The sequence below is a fragment of the Hemicordylus capensis genome, chromosome 6, assembly GCF_027244095.1.
Source record: "Hemicordylus capensis ecotype Gifberg chromosome 6, rHemCap1.1.pri, whole genome shotgun sequence".
Taxonomy (NCBI): domain Eukaryota; kingdom Metazoa; phylum Chordata; class Lepidosauria; order Squamata; family Cordylidae; genus Hemicordylus; species Hemicordylus capensis.
Genome location: NC_069662.1, coordinates 5,972,501 through 5,986,872, shown reverse-complemented (window position 1 = coordinate 5,986,872; position 14,372 = coordinate 5,972,501). Strand labels below are relative to the sequence as shown.

The 14,372-nt window shown below is 46.6% G+C and overlaps 1 protein-coding gene across 1 annotated transcript in view; it reads left to right on the top strand.

Moving 5' to 3' along the window:
* The window catches only part of LOC128329543 (uncharacterized), a 471,544-nt gene that overhangs the window by 326,599 nt on the left and 130,573 nt on the right, over window positions 1–14,372 (top strand). Inside the window, exon 4 of the mRNA XM_053260948.1 lies at window positions 3,305–3,359. Within this exon, the coding sequence (XP_053116923.1) occupies window positions 3,305–3,359 (55 nt within the window). The remainder of the gene's footprint in view (window positions 1–3,304; window positions 3,360–14,372) is intronic.

The window sequence follows — 14,372 nt, the reverse complement described above, 5'->3', positions numbered from 1 at the left end:
GATGGTTTTTAGACATCTAAGCTGAGAGTTAATACCACTGTGACTACGATGCTTTTGACTACTGGGGCCAAGGAACTATGGTCACGGTGACCACGGGTGAGTTACATTTGCTTCCTTGGTCCTGTCTAGTGCATTTTTTTAGAACTTTATGTGCATTTTCTATCTTTTTCTAAAGTGCTTATCCAATAAATTGCAGCCTGTTTGCTCAAACTGGCCTCTCTGAGGCTGCCTTTAGGAGTCTTGTTACTTCAGGGCAATAAGTGATGCTTCAGAAGTCATCTCTAACTTAAAATTAAACTCTGAACTATACATCAGTTCAGCCCATAACTCAAATAGATTAGCGGTGAAGCATGAGATATAGGGAAAGAAAATTCTAAATGAAATATAATATAGATTGAAAGAACCTGACCCTGGGCACTTTAAGCGAGGCCCATGTTTTAGACATCTAAATCGAGAGTTAATACCACTGTGACTACTACCGTTTCGACTACTGGGGCCAAGGGACAATGGTGACGGTGACCACTGGTAAGTTGTATTTGCTTCCTTTGTCCTGTCTAGTGTGTTTTTTTAGAATTTTGCGTGAATTTTCTATCTTTTTCTAAAGTGGTCACCTGATAAATTGCAGCCTGTTTGCTCAAATTGACCCCTCTAACGCTGCCTTTCTCAGTCTCATTACTCCGGGGCAATCATTAGCCCTATAGAAGTCATCTCTAGGCTAAAATTATACTCTAGATTATATACCAACCCAGCTCCTAACTCAGATAGATATATGGTGAAGCCCAAAATTTAGGGAAATAAAATCCTAAATGAAATATAGTATAGAACTAAAGAACCTGGCCTCTGGCATTTTAAACTCTGAGGCTAGGAGGTTTTAGACATCTAAGTTGAGAGATAATACCACTGTGACAACTTCTACTACTGGGGCCAAGGGACGATGGTCACAGTGACCACTGGTAAGTTACATTTGCTTCCTTGGTCCTGTCTAGTGTGTTTATTTAGAATTGTGCATGCATTTTCTATCTTTTTCTAAAGTGGTTGCCTGATAAATTGCAGCCTGTTTGCTGAAATTGACCCCTCTGACACCACCTTTCTCAGTCTTCTTACCCCAGGGGAATCATTGACCCTATAGAAGCCATCCCTAGGCTAAAATTATACTCTAAATTATATATCAACCCAGCCCATAACTCAGATAGATATATGGTGAAGCCCAAAATTTAGGGAAATAAGATCCTAAATAAAATATGATATAAAACAAAAGAACCTGACATCTGGCACTTTAAGCTCGGAGGCCAGGAGGTTTTAGACATCTAAGTTGAGAGATAATACCACTGTGACTACTACGGTCTCGACTACTGGGGCCAAGGAACTATGGTCACAGTGACCACTGGTGAGTTACATTTGCTTTTTTGGTCCTGAGTAGTGTGCTTTTTTAGAACTTTGTGTGCATTTCCTAACATTTTTCTGAAGTGGTCGTCTGATAAATTGCAGCCTGTTTGTTCCAACTGGCCTCTCTGAGGCTGCCTTTAGTTACTCAAGGGCAGTGACTGATGTTACAGAAGTCATCTGTAGCTTAAAATTAAACTCTGAATTATACATCAGTTCAGTCCATAACTCAAATCGATTGGCGGTGAATCATGGGATTTGGGGAAATAACATTCTGAATGAAATATAATATAGATTGAAAGAACCTGACCCCTGGCACTTTAAGCACTGAAGCCAGGATGTTTTAGTCATCTAAGTCGAATCTTAATACCACTGTGACTATCCTTTCGACTACTGGGGCCAAGGGACAATGGTGACGGTGACCACTGGTAAGTTACATCTGCTTCTTTGGTCCTGTCTAGTGTGCTTTTTTAGAATTTTGCGCGCATTTTCAATCTTTTTCTGAAGTGGTTGTCCAATTAATTGCACCTTGTTTGTTCAAACTGGCCACTCTGAGGCTGTTTTTCTCAGTCTCCTTAATTAATCAACCCTATAGAAGTCATCTCTAGGCTATAATTGAACTCTGGATTATATAGCAATCCAGCCCATTACTCAGATAGATTTAAAGTGAAGCACAGAATTTAGGGAAATAAAATTCTATCTATAATATAGAACAAAAGAACCTGGCCTCTGGCACTTTCAGCACTGAGGCCAGGATGTTTTTTTGACATCTAAGTCAAGAGTTAATACCACTGTGACTACAATGCTTTCGACATCTGGGGCCAAGGAACTATGGTCACGGTGACCAGTGGTAAGTTATATTTTCTTCTTTGGTCCCGTCTGTTGTGGTTTTTAAGAACTTTGTGTGCATTTTCTATCTTTTTCTAAAGTGGCCGTCCGATAAATGCTCAGACAGGCCCCTCTGACACTGACTTTCTCAACCTCATTAGTCCAGGGCAATCACTGACCCTATAGAAGTCATCTCTAGGCTAAAATTAAACTCTGAATTATGCATAAATTCTGCCCATAACTCAAATAGATTGATGGCAAAGCACAGAATTTAGGACAATAAAGTCGTAAATATAGGCATTTCAGGGCCATGGAAACTCTCATTTGAGGAATAACCAGTGCTTTTGTGGAGTGTCAAGAAGTATTCCTGGTTAGGTTTTTGTGCATGGCATAGAAAGGTTTGAGGCAATGTGACTACTTTGACTACTGGGGACAAGGGACGATGGTCACCGTCACATCAGGTATGATTTCAACTCCTATTAAACCTGCACGTATTTAATGGAGAATTTTTTTCTTTTTTTCTCTAACACTTGTCTTTGAAAAGTCAGTCTTGGTACTATTTTGGATCTTGGCATTTCTATCAGGACCATGTTCAGGGAAATGAAGGCAGGTTACGGGATTATTCTAGTGGAGTCCAATTTAATTAAATGGGGCTGTTCCAGAGAAATGGGACTGACCATTTGCCGGAGAATAGAGTGCTTGATCTGATGGACCTTTGGTCTGATCCAGTTTGGTGATTGCAATCACCAAACTGCAACCTTAAACTCATTTACCTAGAAAATGCAGGTTTCATTAAAATTCCACATGGTGGAGTTTACTTCCACAATGTGTTTTTAAGACTGAATTTTAAAATAAGTTCAGATGTTTTCCCTACCCTTACTTGTGAAAAATCTTAAAACTCAAAGCAAATCTTTCTTACAACCCTATCCTGTACATGTTTACTTGGGAGTAAATACCATTGCATTCTGTGGGATTCACTCCCAAGTAAGTGTCATGGGACAAGAGACTTTAATGCATCAAATGCAACCAATGGATTAAAAAATGATCTGAACAGAGAAGGTTTTTGTACCATGGCCCCATAAACACATTCCAGTGTGACAACTGGTTTGACTACTGGGGACAAGGCACCATGGTCACCGTCACAACAGGTAAAACCTTTCTTTTCCTATATGCACCAAGTTGATATGATTTTCCTTGTAATTATTGATAAACTAAGGCAACTTTCTTTGGATTCACTGGAGTCCATTTCATGAGCCTCAGTGAAAACCGAATCCTCCGTCTCCCCCAAGTACTTTGTAAATCAGGGGCAAAAATTAATCTGACATCTATTTATTTTTTTAATCCCTACTGTTATTTCCCCCCTTTTCTCAGAAAATGTGGCACTATATTTTATGCACTATATTTTATATACATGTGCAAGATTCCGGGAAGGTTGTCAATGATAAATGGTTTTCTTAACATGTTCTCCAAAAAGACTTAAGCACTGAAAGGGAAATATATTATTATATATATTAGATATACAAGAATGTTACTAAATTCTTTCTAAAAGGATGATTGAAAAATATATCTGATTCCAGAGGGCATAATAGTCCTTGGAAAAATGCATTTAGTTCACTGGAACTTAAAATATGAGATTCACTCCCATGTAGATCTATATATTTTCTTCACATAATCCTGTCTTCAGGATGACATAATATTAAGTATAATGTCGCTAGTCAGTTGTGTTAATGTGTACCTATGGATTCCGCAACTGGGGACAGGGGACCCTGGTCACTGTCACTTCAGGTAATTTGATATTATTTTAATGCAAATCTAATTTAATTCATTGCTGAGTGAACAGGATTTTCTGGGGCCAGGACACTGGCTGACATCCAGACTCCATTTCTCAATATTACTATTCAGGCGTTACTCTTAATTTCAATAGGACTACTCAGGAGTAAATTAATCTAACTGCTTTTGTAGGAAACTCATTCTCTGACTCAATTTCTTGAACTCTAAAGCATTTTGAGAGTCTATATGGACTATAGGTTGACATTCTTTGTAAGCCATATATTTACTGGGGAGTTTGGGGAGAATTTTTATTCTTAATGGATCAAAAGTTTAAATACAGAAAGGAAAATGCATTTTTAAAGATAATATAGCCAATTTAAATGGGTCTGTTTGCCATTGGTTTGTCTTTCTCTGTCCAATTCTTTCATCTTTTAATCCTTTCATTTTGCTCCTCTACCATTTGGTCTGTCTTGAGAAAATATTTCTTCCATCCATCCGTCTTATTTCTCTTTTCTGCCTGTCTATCAATCTACCAGAAGAGCAGTGACATTAGTTTGTTGTGGCAAAAACAGAGTCCTGTGGCACTTAAAAAATTAAATAAGAATTGCATGGTGAACTTTGGTAGGCAAGATCTTACTTTGTCAAACGGACAAAGTCTTCACATAAACTGGGTGAAGTAGGCTCTTTCCTATGAACGTTCATATCACATTAAAATTGGTAGTATTTAGTGTGCCACTTGATTCTTCTCTTGAATCTGTATTCTTTCTGCTCTTACCGCATATCCCAGATTTGTAGGGACTTGCTGAGTTTTCTCAGTGAGGAGTGAAAAATACTTTTCTCATGCTCAGAAATACTCTATTTTCTTATTTGTTCTGGGGTTCAGCTCTGTGCTGAATTAATCAGGGGGCTATGGGTTCCAGTTAAGCCCTTCATATTTATTTATTCTTATTTATTTATTCATTTATTTAAAACATGTCCTCCTCCCGAAAGAATCACTCAAACATTGTGAAATTAATGGCAGGATAAAAAGGGCTAGTTAATACGCCTCAGAATCAAAGATTGCTAGAGTAATTAATAAAATATTTTAAAGGGTGTTTTTCTTTTTTGAAAAGAAAATGGAGGCTCAGAAAATAGAAATGTTTGAGGGGGATTAAGACAACAGGTGGCTAGAGATTCGTTTCTCGGTTTTGGTTTATTTTAAGACTCCGGGTTTCATTTCAGGGCTGTTCTAGCACCTCAGTGACTTTGCATGGCTGAAAATAGCCCCGAGTGTTTCGAAAACAACAAAGTAACACCTGTCCTTTTAAGATTTCTGGTTTTTTCCCCAAAAATAGCCCAGATTTCTCATGTTTTGGCTTAAAGAAGAAAAAAAATAGTCATTGTTCCCTAGGCAATTGGTGCTGGAGTTCTTGAGGTTTGTGCACATTTTCATCTAGAAATTATACATTTAAACGGTAAGGAAAAAACCAGTTTGATTTATTTCTCTAGAAGTGTTTTTAATTTCTCTTTCTGATTTTTTAAAAATTACGTTTAGAAAATGATAATATTTAGTGTTATCCACTTTGAACAAACTGAACGCCTAAATATTTTTTTCATTTCTTATTCTATATTTTCATGTCTTATTTTCATGTCTTATTCTATAGCAGTGTTTTAATAGTAAATGTGTTGTACTATTTTTGCAAATGAAGGGGGCTTAATTTATGAGACAAGAAATGTGTGGCATTAATTGACTGATTTTATTGATCATATACTGAATTTATTTAAGTAACCAAGGCAACCTTTTTTAAATTTTCTCAGTTGATTTTCTCATTTATTTTTGACATGTTGACTTTTATTTTGTTTTATTCTTTGTGGTTGGGAATTTTTATCTTTGTGGAGTATATTCTTGCCTTTGATTCATCTGTGTAGTTTAATTTGATGGATAGAGAGTATTGATTGATTGATTGATTGATTGATTGATTGATTGCCTTGGAATTTCTAACCTCAAAAAAAGAATATTTTTAGTAATCTGAATGTTTATCAAGTAGACTCAAGGCAGTCAATGAACAATAAAAGGAATTATTTCCCGTGTTTAAGTGGCAGGACCTTAATTCCTAATCTGTGCACAATACTTTAGCAGTCAGTAATTTAGTAGTCCTGTAGCTTTAGTATCAGTATCCAATCCATCATTTCTTTCCCCCAACCCAATACCCGGGGGCAACAGTTCTTTTTCCTATGGGGAGGTCAACAGTTGTTATTGAATAGTGGCTCTCAGGTGCCTGGGTGGTCACCTAGACCCCCACCCCAGCATCTGTGAAGCATGAAAAGAAGGATCCCTCATTCTTCATTCTTCAGTATCACTTTAGGGAAGCTGACATGGAACATCTCTGATGTGGAGCTTGGAAGCATGCATGCTTTCCAAACCTATAGCCATTTAGACCTATAGCAGCTCTTGAAGGGGCCGAGGAAGCAGCTGGGGTCCCTCTGAACCCCACTGTTTAGCTGGGCAAGAGTGGAATGACCACTTGCAGAGATGCAATTTGGGGAGAAATGGGGGATAGTTCCCCAGTGCCCGCTGTCCAGCTGGGACGTGTGCAAGCTTTTCAGACCTATTGCAAGTTTAGATTCATAGCAGCTACAGCAGGGGCAGCTGAGCAACTGCAATCTCCCTGAAACCCAGTATTCACCTCCATAATGGCTGGGCACCGAGCTGGGGCTTTGAAGCTTCCTAGACCCTCCACCCCAGCTTCTTGGCCCCACCAGCTTCTTGGAAGCCCACTGCTCCTCCAGGAGGCAGGCCAGTCCTCCAGAGCTATCGTAGCTGTAGCAGCCGCAGGGAAGCCAACCGAGTCTCCCGCAAGCCCAGTGCTGAGCTGGGGAAGGCTAGGTGGCTCCCTACTGAGCTGGAGCTTGGGGGATGATGGGGTGAAGCTCATAGCATCCCCCCCCAAGCTTCCTTGAAGGCTGCAGCTCAGCGGGGATGGATACCAGATCTATAGTAGCTCCCGTGAGATCTATAGCAGCTAGAGCCAGGGCTGAGAGAGCAATCGGCACCTCTCCCAAGTACTATTCAGCTCCAAGAGAGCTGGATGCCTCCCCACTCATCAGGTGCTTTGGGGGTGCTCCTGGCATGCCCCCAGCTTCTCAAAAGCCCACAGCTCTGCCTGGAGGTTCACCAGCCTTTCAGAGCTGTAGTAGCTAAGCTGGGCCAGGGGAGTAACTGGTGTCTCTCGCTGGCTAGAATTGAGTTCTAGAACTGCTGGGCAGTTCCTCCCCCACTGATACAGGGCTTTGGGGCTGGTGGGGAATGCTTCTGACTTGCCTCCAGCTTCCTGGAAGCCCAATAGCTATAGTGGGAGCCGAGCCACAGTAGCTATAGTGGGAGTCGGCAAGCAACTGGATTCTCTCAGAAACCCAATGCTGAGCTGGGGGAGAGCTAGGAGCCTCCTCACTATAGCTGTGGCTTTAAAAACAAAGGGGGTATGCGTGCTCCTAAGCTCCCCCTAAGCCTTGTAGGAGTAGCAGCTATAGCTGGGGCAGGGGAGTACCCCTGAAACCCCCTGCTCAACTGGGGAAAGCTGGGTGGCTCCCTGCTGAGCTGTGGGTAGCAGGGGAACGTCCTAGCACCCCCCGCAAGCTTTCCTGAAGCTCTCAGCTCAGCTGGGATGAACTCTAGCCTCACAGACCCATAGCAGCAACAGCAGGGGCAGCGGGGGGCAACAGGCATCTCTCTGAAGCCTACAGTTCTGTGCCAGAAGAGCAGGATGGCTCCCCTCTGAGCTGACACATTTGGGGTTGTGGGGGATGCTTTGGGCATCCCTCTAGCTTCTCTGGAGCCCACGATTGCACCGGGAGGCAGGCAGGCCTCTTGGAGCTCTAACAGCTGGAGCTGGGGTCGGGGAGCAACCCCGAGGCGCTGATGGGGGGAAGCTGGATGGCTCCGTACTGAGCTGTGGCTTTGGGGCTGGGGAGAGATGCTCCTAGCATCCCCCCTAGCTTGTCTCGGATGCCCACAGCTCGGCTGGGGTATATGCCGTCCTGCAGATGTATGGCCACTGTAGACCTATAGAAGCTATAGCTAGGGTAGAAAAGCCCCCGGAGACTCTCTGCAGCCTGTAACAGCTGGATGGTTTCCCCACTAAGCTGGGGCTTTGGGGTTGTGGAGAAGGTCCTAGCACCCCCGCCCAAAGCCCTCAGTGTAGCTGGGATGCATGCTTCCTGGCAGGTCTAAAGCAGCTGCTTCAGGGGCTGTGAGAGCAATAGGCACCTCTTGGAAGCCTACTAGTCAGCTCTGTGAGAGCAGGACAGCTGCCCACTGAACGGAGAGGCTTTGGGGAGAGTGGGGAAAGCTTCTGGCACTCCCCGAGCTTCTCAGAAGCCCACCACTCCAGTGGGAGCCATGCCAGCCTTGCAGAGATGTTGTCGCTAGTAGCTGGGGCAGGGGAGCAAGCCCAGTCCCCTCTGGTGGAAAACTGGCTGGCTCTGTGCAGATGTGTGGCTTTAGGAGTGGTTGGAGAAGCCCATAGCGTTCCCCCTAGCTTGCCTCCGAAGCCCATAGCTCAGCTGGGGTGCATGCCAGCCTTGAAGCTCTGCAGCCTTTGTAGACCTATCACAGCTGTAGCTAGGGCTGGAGAGCACCCAGAGTCTCTCCGAAGCCCCATATTTAGCTCTGTAACATCTGGATGGCTCCCCACTGAGCTCGAGCTTTGGGGGAAGCTTCTGGCATGTCCCCAGCTTCTCGGAAGCACACCACTCTGCCGGGAACCATGCCAGCCTTTCAGAGCTGCAACGGCTCCAGTTGGGGCAGAGAGTGACCAGACCCTCCCTGGAGCTCAGTGCTCAGCTCCAAAAGAGCTCAGCTCCGAAAGAGCTCAGCTCCGAAAGAGCTCTTAGCTATGGCTTTGGGAATGTTGGAGGCAGCTGGTATGCTCCCAATTTCTCTGGAGCATGCTTTAGGACTTCTCAGCTGGGACCTGTGCCAGCTTTTCTGACCCATAGGAAGTTGAGAGCTATATCATTTCTAGCTGGGAGAAAATGCTCTCCAGAGCTCAGTGATAAGCTGCAGGAGAACAAGGGGGCTCCCTGCTTTTCTGTGGCTCAGAGAATGGTATGGGGAGCTCCTAGCATCCCCCTGGCTTCTCCTCTGCTCAGCTGGGAAGCATACTCGCCTTGTAGATCTATAGCAGCAATAGCCAGGCAGGGAGGAGAGCAACTAGAGACCCTCAGAAGCTGGGTGCTCAGCTGTGGAAGAGCTCTGGGGCTCTCTGCTGGCTTTGGAAGTGGCGGGAGAAGCTTGTAGCTCATCTGGGGGCTATGCATGCTTTTCAGACCTATAACAGTTGAGATCTATAGCAGCTAGAGTGGGGCAGGGGAACAACCGGCATCTCTCTGAAGCCCAGTATTTGTCTGCGTAACAGCCAGATGCCTCCCCACTGAGCTGGGGCTTTGGAGGTGGCGGGGGAAGCTTCCGACATCCCCATAACTTCTCGGAAGCCCACCACTCCACTGGGAGGCTGTAAATGGGTAGAGGAGCAACCCCAGGCTAAGCTGGGGGAAGCTGGCTGGTTCCATGATGAGCTGTGGCTTTGGTGGTGTTGTGGGGAGCCAGTCGCACTCCTGATAGCTTAACTCCAAAGCCTACAGCTCAGCTTGGATGCCTGCCAGCCTCTGAGGTCTGTAGCCATTGCAGACCTATTAGCAGCTATAGCTAGGGCAGAATTGCACCCGGAGTCTCCCTGCAGCCTTGTATTCCACTCTGTAACAACTGGACAGCACCCCACTGAACTAGGGCTTTGGGGTGGGGGTAGGAAGCTTCTGGGGGGGGGTCTTTGAGAATGGAGTGGCTTTGAGAATGCTCCTAGCAACCCCCCTACCAGCTTGTCCTCTGTTCAGCTGGGAGGCATACTCGCCTTGCCGATTTATAGCAGCTATAGCCAGGCAGGGAAAGCAAGCGGAGACCTGGGGGGCTCTGGTGGGGGGCTCTCTGCTGATCTTTTGCTTTGGAAGCAATGGGGGAAGCTTGTAGCTCCTCTGCGGACTATGCAGGCTTTTCAGACCTATAGCAGTTTAGATCTGTAGCAGCTAGAGCTGGGGCAAGGGAGTAACCAGCATCTCTCTGAAGCCCAAAATTCAGCAGTATGATGTCTCCCCACTGAGCTGGGGATTTGGGGGTGGTTGGGGAAGCTTCCAACATCCCCATAACATCTCAGAAGCCCACGGCTCCACTGGGAGGCTCTGAATGGGTAGAGGAACAACCCCAGCCTATGCCGGGGAAAGCTGGGTGGTTCCATGCTGAGCTGTGGATTTGGCAGTGGTTGGGGAAGCCCATAGCATCCCCCCTAGCTTGTCTCTAAATCCCGAAGCTCAGCTGGAATGCCTGTCAGTCCCGAAGCTCTGGAGCCATCACAGCTCTATCTAGGGCAGGAGAGCACCCGGAGTCTCTCTGCAGCCTTGTATCCAGCTCTGTAACAGCTGGGTGGCTGCCCTCTGAACTGGGGCGTTGGGGATGGTGGGAGATGCTTCTGGCATGGCCCCAGCTTCTCTGAAGCCTACCAGTCCACTGGGAGGGATGTAGACCTTTCCAGGTTCTAGTAGTTCGAAGCTGGGGCAGGGGTGGGAGAGCAACCGGAGGCCCAGTAGACAGCTGGGGAAGACTAGGTGGCTCCCTGCTGAGCCGCAGCCTTGAGGCTGGTGAGGGGAGCTCCTGGCATCCCGCCAAGTTGGGGTTCATGCAAAGCCTTGTAGAGCTGTAGGTGTTGTAGGGTGAGAGCAGCTATAGCCAGGTTGGCAGGAGCAACAGGCATCTCTCTGAAGCCTGGCAGACAGGTGGTTCTGTAACAGCAGAATGGCTCCCCGCTGAGTTGTGGCTTTGGAGGTGGGGAGAAGCTTCTCTGATGGCCACCACTTCCCTGGGAGGCATCCAAGCCTTTCAGAGCCGTAATAGCTCTAGCTGGGGCAGGGGAGCAGCCAGAGCCTCCCTGGAGCTCAGTGCTCAGCCCCATACGAGCTACATGGCCCTCTGCTTAGCTGTGGCTTTGGGGGTGGGGTGGGGGAAGCTTCTGGCACCACCACCACCCGGCTTCTCTGGAGCCCACCCCACTCTGCTGGGAGACATGCACACATTCCAGAGCTCTATTAGGAACAGCTGGGGGGGGGAGAGGAGCAACAGGCATTGCTCTGAAGCCCAGCGCTTTGACTGGATGTACTCTAGCCATGCAGATCCGTCACTGCTGCAGATCCATAGCAGCGATGCCTGGGCTAGTGAGAGCAACTGGGGTGTCTCTGGAATTCACCTCCATAACAGCTGGATGGGTCCTTGCTCAGGACGGGGCTTTGGGGATGGTAGGGAAAGCTTCTGGCATGCCCCCAGCTCTTCTGGAGCCCACCGCTCCTCCGGAAGGAGGCATGCCAGCCTTTCAGAGATGTATGAGCTGTAGCTGCTTCAAGGGCCCATCCTCGGCCTTTCCGTAGCCTCCTCATCTGCTGGGGAAAGCTGGGTGTCGCCTGCTGAGCTCAAGCTTTGGGGATGGTGGAGGCACACCTCCCTGCCCCCACCAAAAGCTTTTCTGAAGGCCATAGCACAGCTGGGATAAGTTCCAGCTTTGCAGGTCTATAGCAGCTACAGCCCGGCAGCGAGCAGCCAGGACATCTCTGAAGCCTACTACCAGCTCCATAAGAGCTGGATGGCTCCCCACAGACCTGGCTGTTTCTCTGAAGCCCAGTGCTCTGCTGGGAGGCATGCCAACCTTTCAGAGCTGTGGCAGCTATAGTTGGGGCAGGGGAGTCAATGGCATCTCTCTGCAGCCTAGAATTCAGCTCTGGAGCAGCTGGTGGCCTCCGGAAGAGCTGGGGCTTTGGGAGTGGTGGAGGGTGGAAGCTCTTAGCATCCCCCTGGAGCTTGTCCAAAATGTAGAGCTCAGCCTAGATGTATGTAAGCCTTGCAGATTTGTAGCAGCTGGGTTGGGATGCATGCAAGTATCTCAGTCCTGTACCAATTCTGTACTAGTTAGGAAGGCTGCAGGTGGAACATGGGTCTCTTGCTCAGTCTCCGTGAAGCCCAGCATTGTGCTGGGGGAGTTGCAAACCTCCCAGCTGAGTATAGATTATTGGAAGGATTTTGGCTTGTTGAGGCTGATGTGAAGCTGGTGGAGACTGTATAGTAAAATTGGTCTGGCACCATCGAAAGGCACTACTGAACCGGGTATGAAGCAGGGGTGTAGCTATAATTGTGTGGATGGGTTCAAAGAACCCAGGGGGCACCTCCTGAGGGCCCCCTTAGTTCCTCCCCTCCCTATTTTATTCATTATCTCCCTCGCTCCAAGGGGTCACCGGGGAGAGGGGTGAATGTGGGTCCCCTCTCTCCTAACTACGCCGCTGGTATGAAGGACCCAGGGTTTGGCCTTCAGTTCTGAGCCCCCAAGTTGAATATCCCTGTTGGATATTCCTGCTACTGAAGCACAGGGGGGTTCAGTTCTTCAACACGGTCCACATGTCTATAGCTGGTTCTGTGTTACTGCCATGAAGCTGAAGATCAGGGCTTACATCTCCTTGTTGCAGCAAGAAACATCTCCTCAGAAGAGGTGCCAGGGTCCCTTCAGCTAGCTCATACCCAAATCTGAGTTGAATGTATCAGGTGGCCAACTTCTCCATCAACCACTGCGACGGTGCCTCCAACAGTGGCTTGAGGTGCATCCGTTAGCGATCAGGTTGATCTCCATGCTATGAAAAACTTTACCACCTAATTTTTGCCCACCAAGCTGCTGTTAGAAACAGTGGGTCACTTTTTCTGGTCTGCTTGCAAGCCTGTCAGGGTAAATGGTATTAGTTCTTAACCCTGATGGTTCTAGCAGGCAAACATAGAAGAATGATTGTGCTGGATGGTTTTAAGAGGGGGTTTGGATAACTTCATGGAGGACAGGTCTATCGATGGCTATGAGTCTGAGGGCTATAGGCCACCTTCAGCCTTAGAGGCAGGATGCCTCTGAAGACCAGGTGCAGGGAGTAACAACAGGAGAGAGGGCATGCCCTCACCTCTTGCCTGTGGGCTTCTCAGAGGCATCTGGTGGGCCACTGTGTGAAGCAGGATGCTGGACTAGATGGGCCTTAGGCCTGATCCAGAAGGGCTGTTCTTATGTTCTCTTGTAGTAACTATCCTACCCTACATTGGCACAGAACACATTGTGAGGAGTAAGTATCTCTGTGCCACTGCTTTAGAGCTTGCACACACACACGCTCTCACTCTCTCTCACACATACACAAATGGAAAAAGAACACTCTGTTGAATGGATGCCCTCAGACTTTACGGCCTACTAGGCATTCATGAAAACCAGCTCCTCAAGCAGCTTCTCTGCATCTGCATGTGAAGAATGTCTTTTTTGGTTTTATTGACTGGCGTCAGAAAGATTAATTGGAAACACCATGTAGGTGTTCGAAATCTTTCAAGGTTTGGATAACTTCATGGAGGAGAAGTCTATCAATGGCTACTAGTTGGAGGGCTATAGGCCACCTCCAGCATCAAAGGCAGGATGCCTCTTGCCACTTGCATGGGAGCCACAGCAGGAGAGAGGGCATGCACATACCTCTTGCCTGTGGGCTCCCCAGAGGCATCTGGTGGGCCATTGTGTAAAACAGGATGCTGGACTAGAAGGGCCTTGGGCCTGTTCTTATGTAAGGTTTCTGAGGGCTCTTTCCTTTTTCAGCCACAGGAAAACATAGACACAGCTACAGATTTTCTGTGCTCTTATAGAAAGAGCCTGGTGAAAGGTGGTCAGCTTTCAAAAGTCTCTGAAGTTTGTTCAGGGTTGTTTGTTTTTAAAAATGTTTGGGGTTTGACCATTGTATTATCTGTATAGAATTTGCCTGGAAGATGTTCTTGTGGGGATACACACTGTTTACTATAGAGGTGTTGAATAGTAACAAGAAGAAAAAGTCTAAATGGTTTGTGTATGAGTGCATGTGTGTGTTTGTGGCACACATGCACATTTACAAAATGTGCTCATATTTACTACATCTGAACTTGCACACAGTGAAAACGTTGCCATTTTAGAGGCAGTGCCGGTGGAGGAGTGACTGTCTTTCTAACTATTGGAATGAAGCAATTACACAGAACACACCACTGTGACATATTTGCTAAGGTTATAAGGTGATGCGTAAAAATGTCAGACGATCTTGTTGCGACAATTGCATTCACTTAACTCAACTTATGGAGGGAAACATACATATTTGAATGTTTGACTATCTTGCCTTTCTTTTCCAACAAAACAGTGGTTTGCTTTCTTTGGGTGAATCAACCCCAGGCGAACTTTTAACACCTTCCACAAACCCTCCATCCTTTTGTTTTCTTCTCCCTCAGCTACCCAAAGTCCCCCTTCTCTTTTCCCCCTCACTGCATATGGGGAAACCCCAAACAGTGC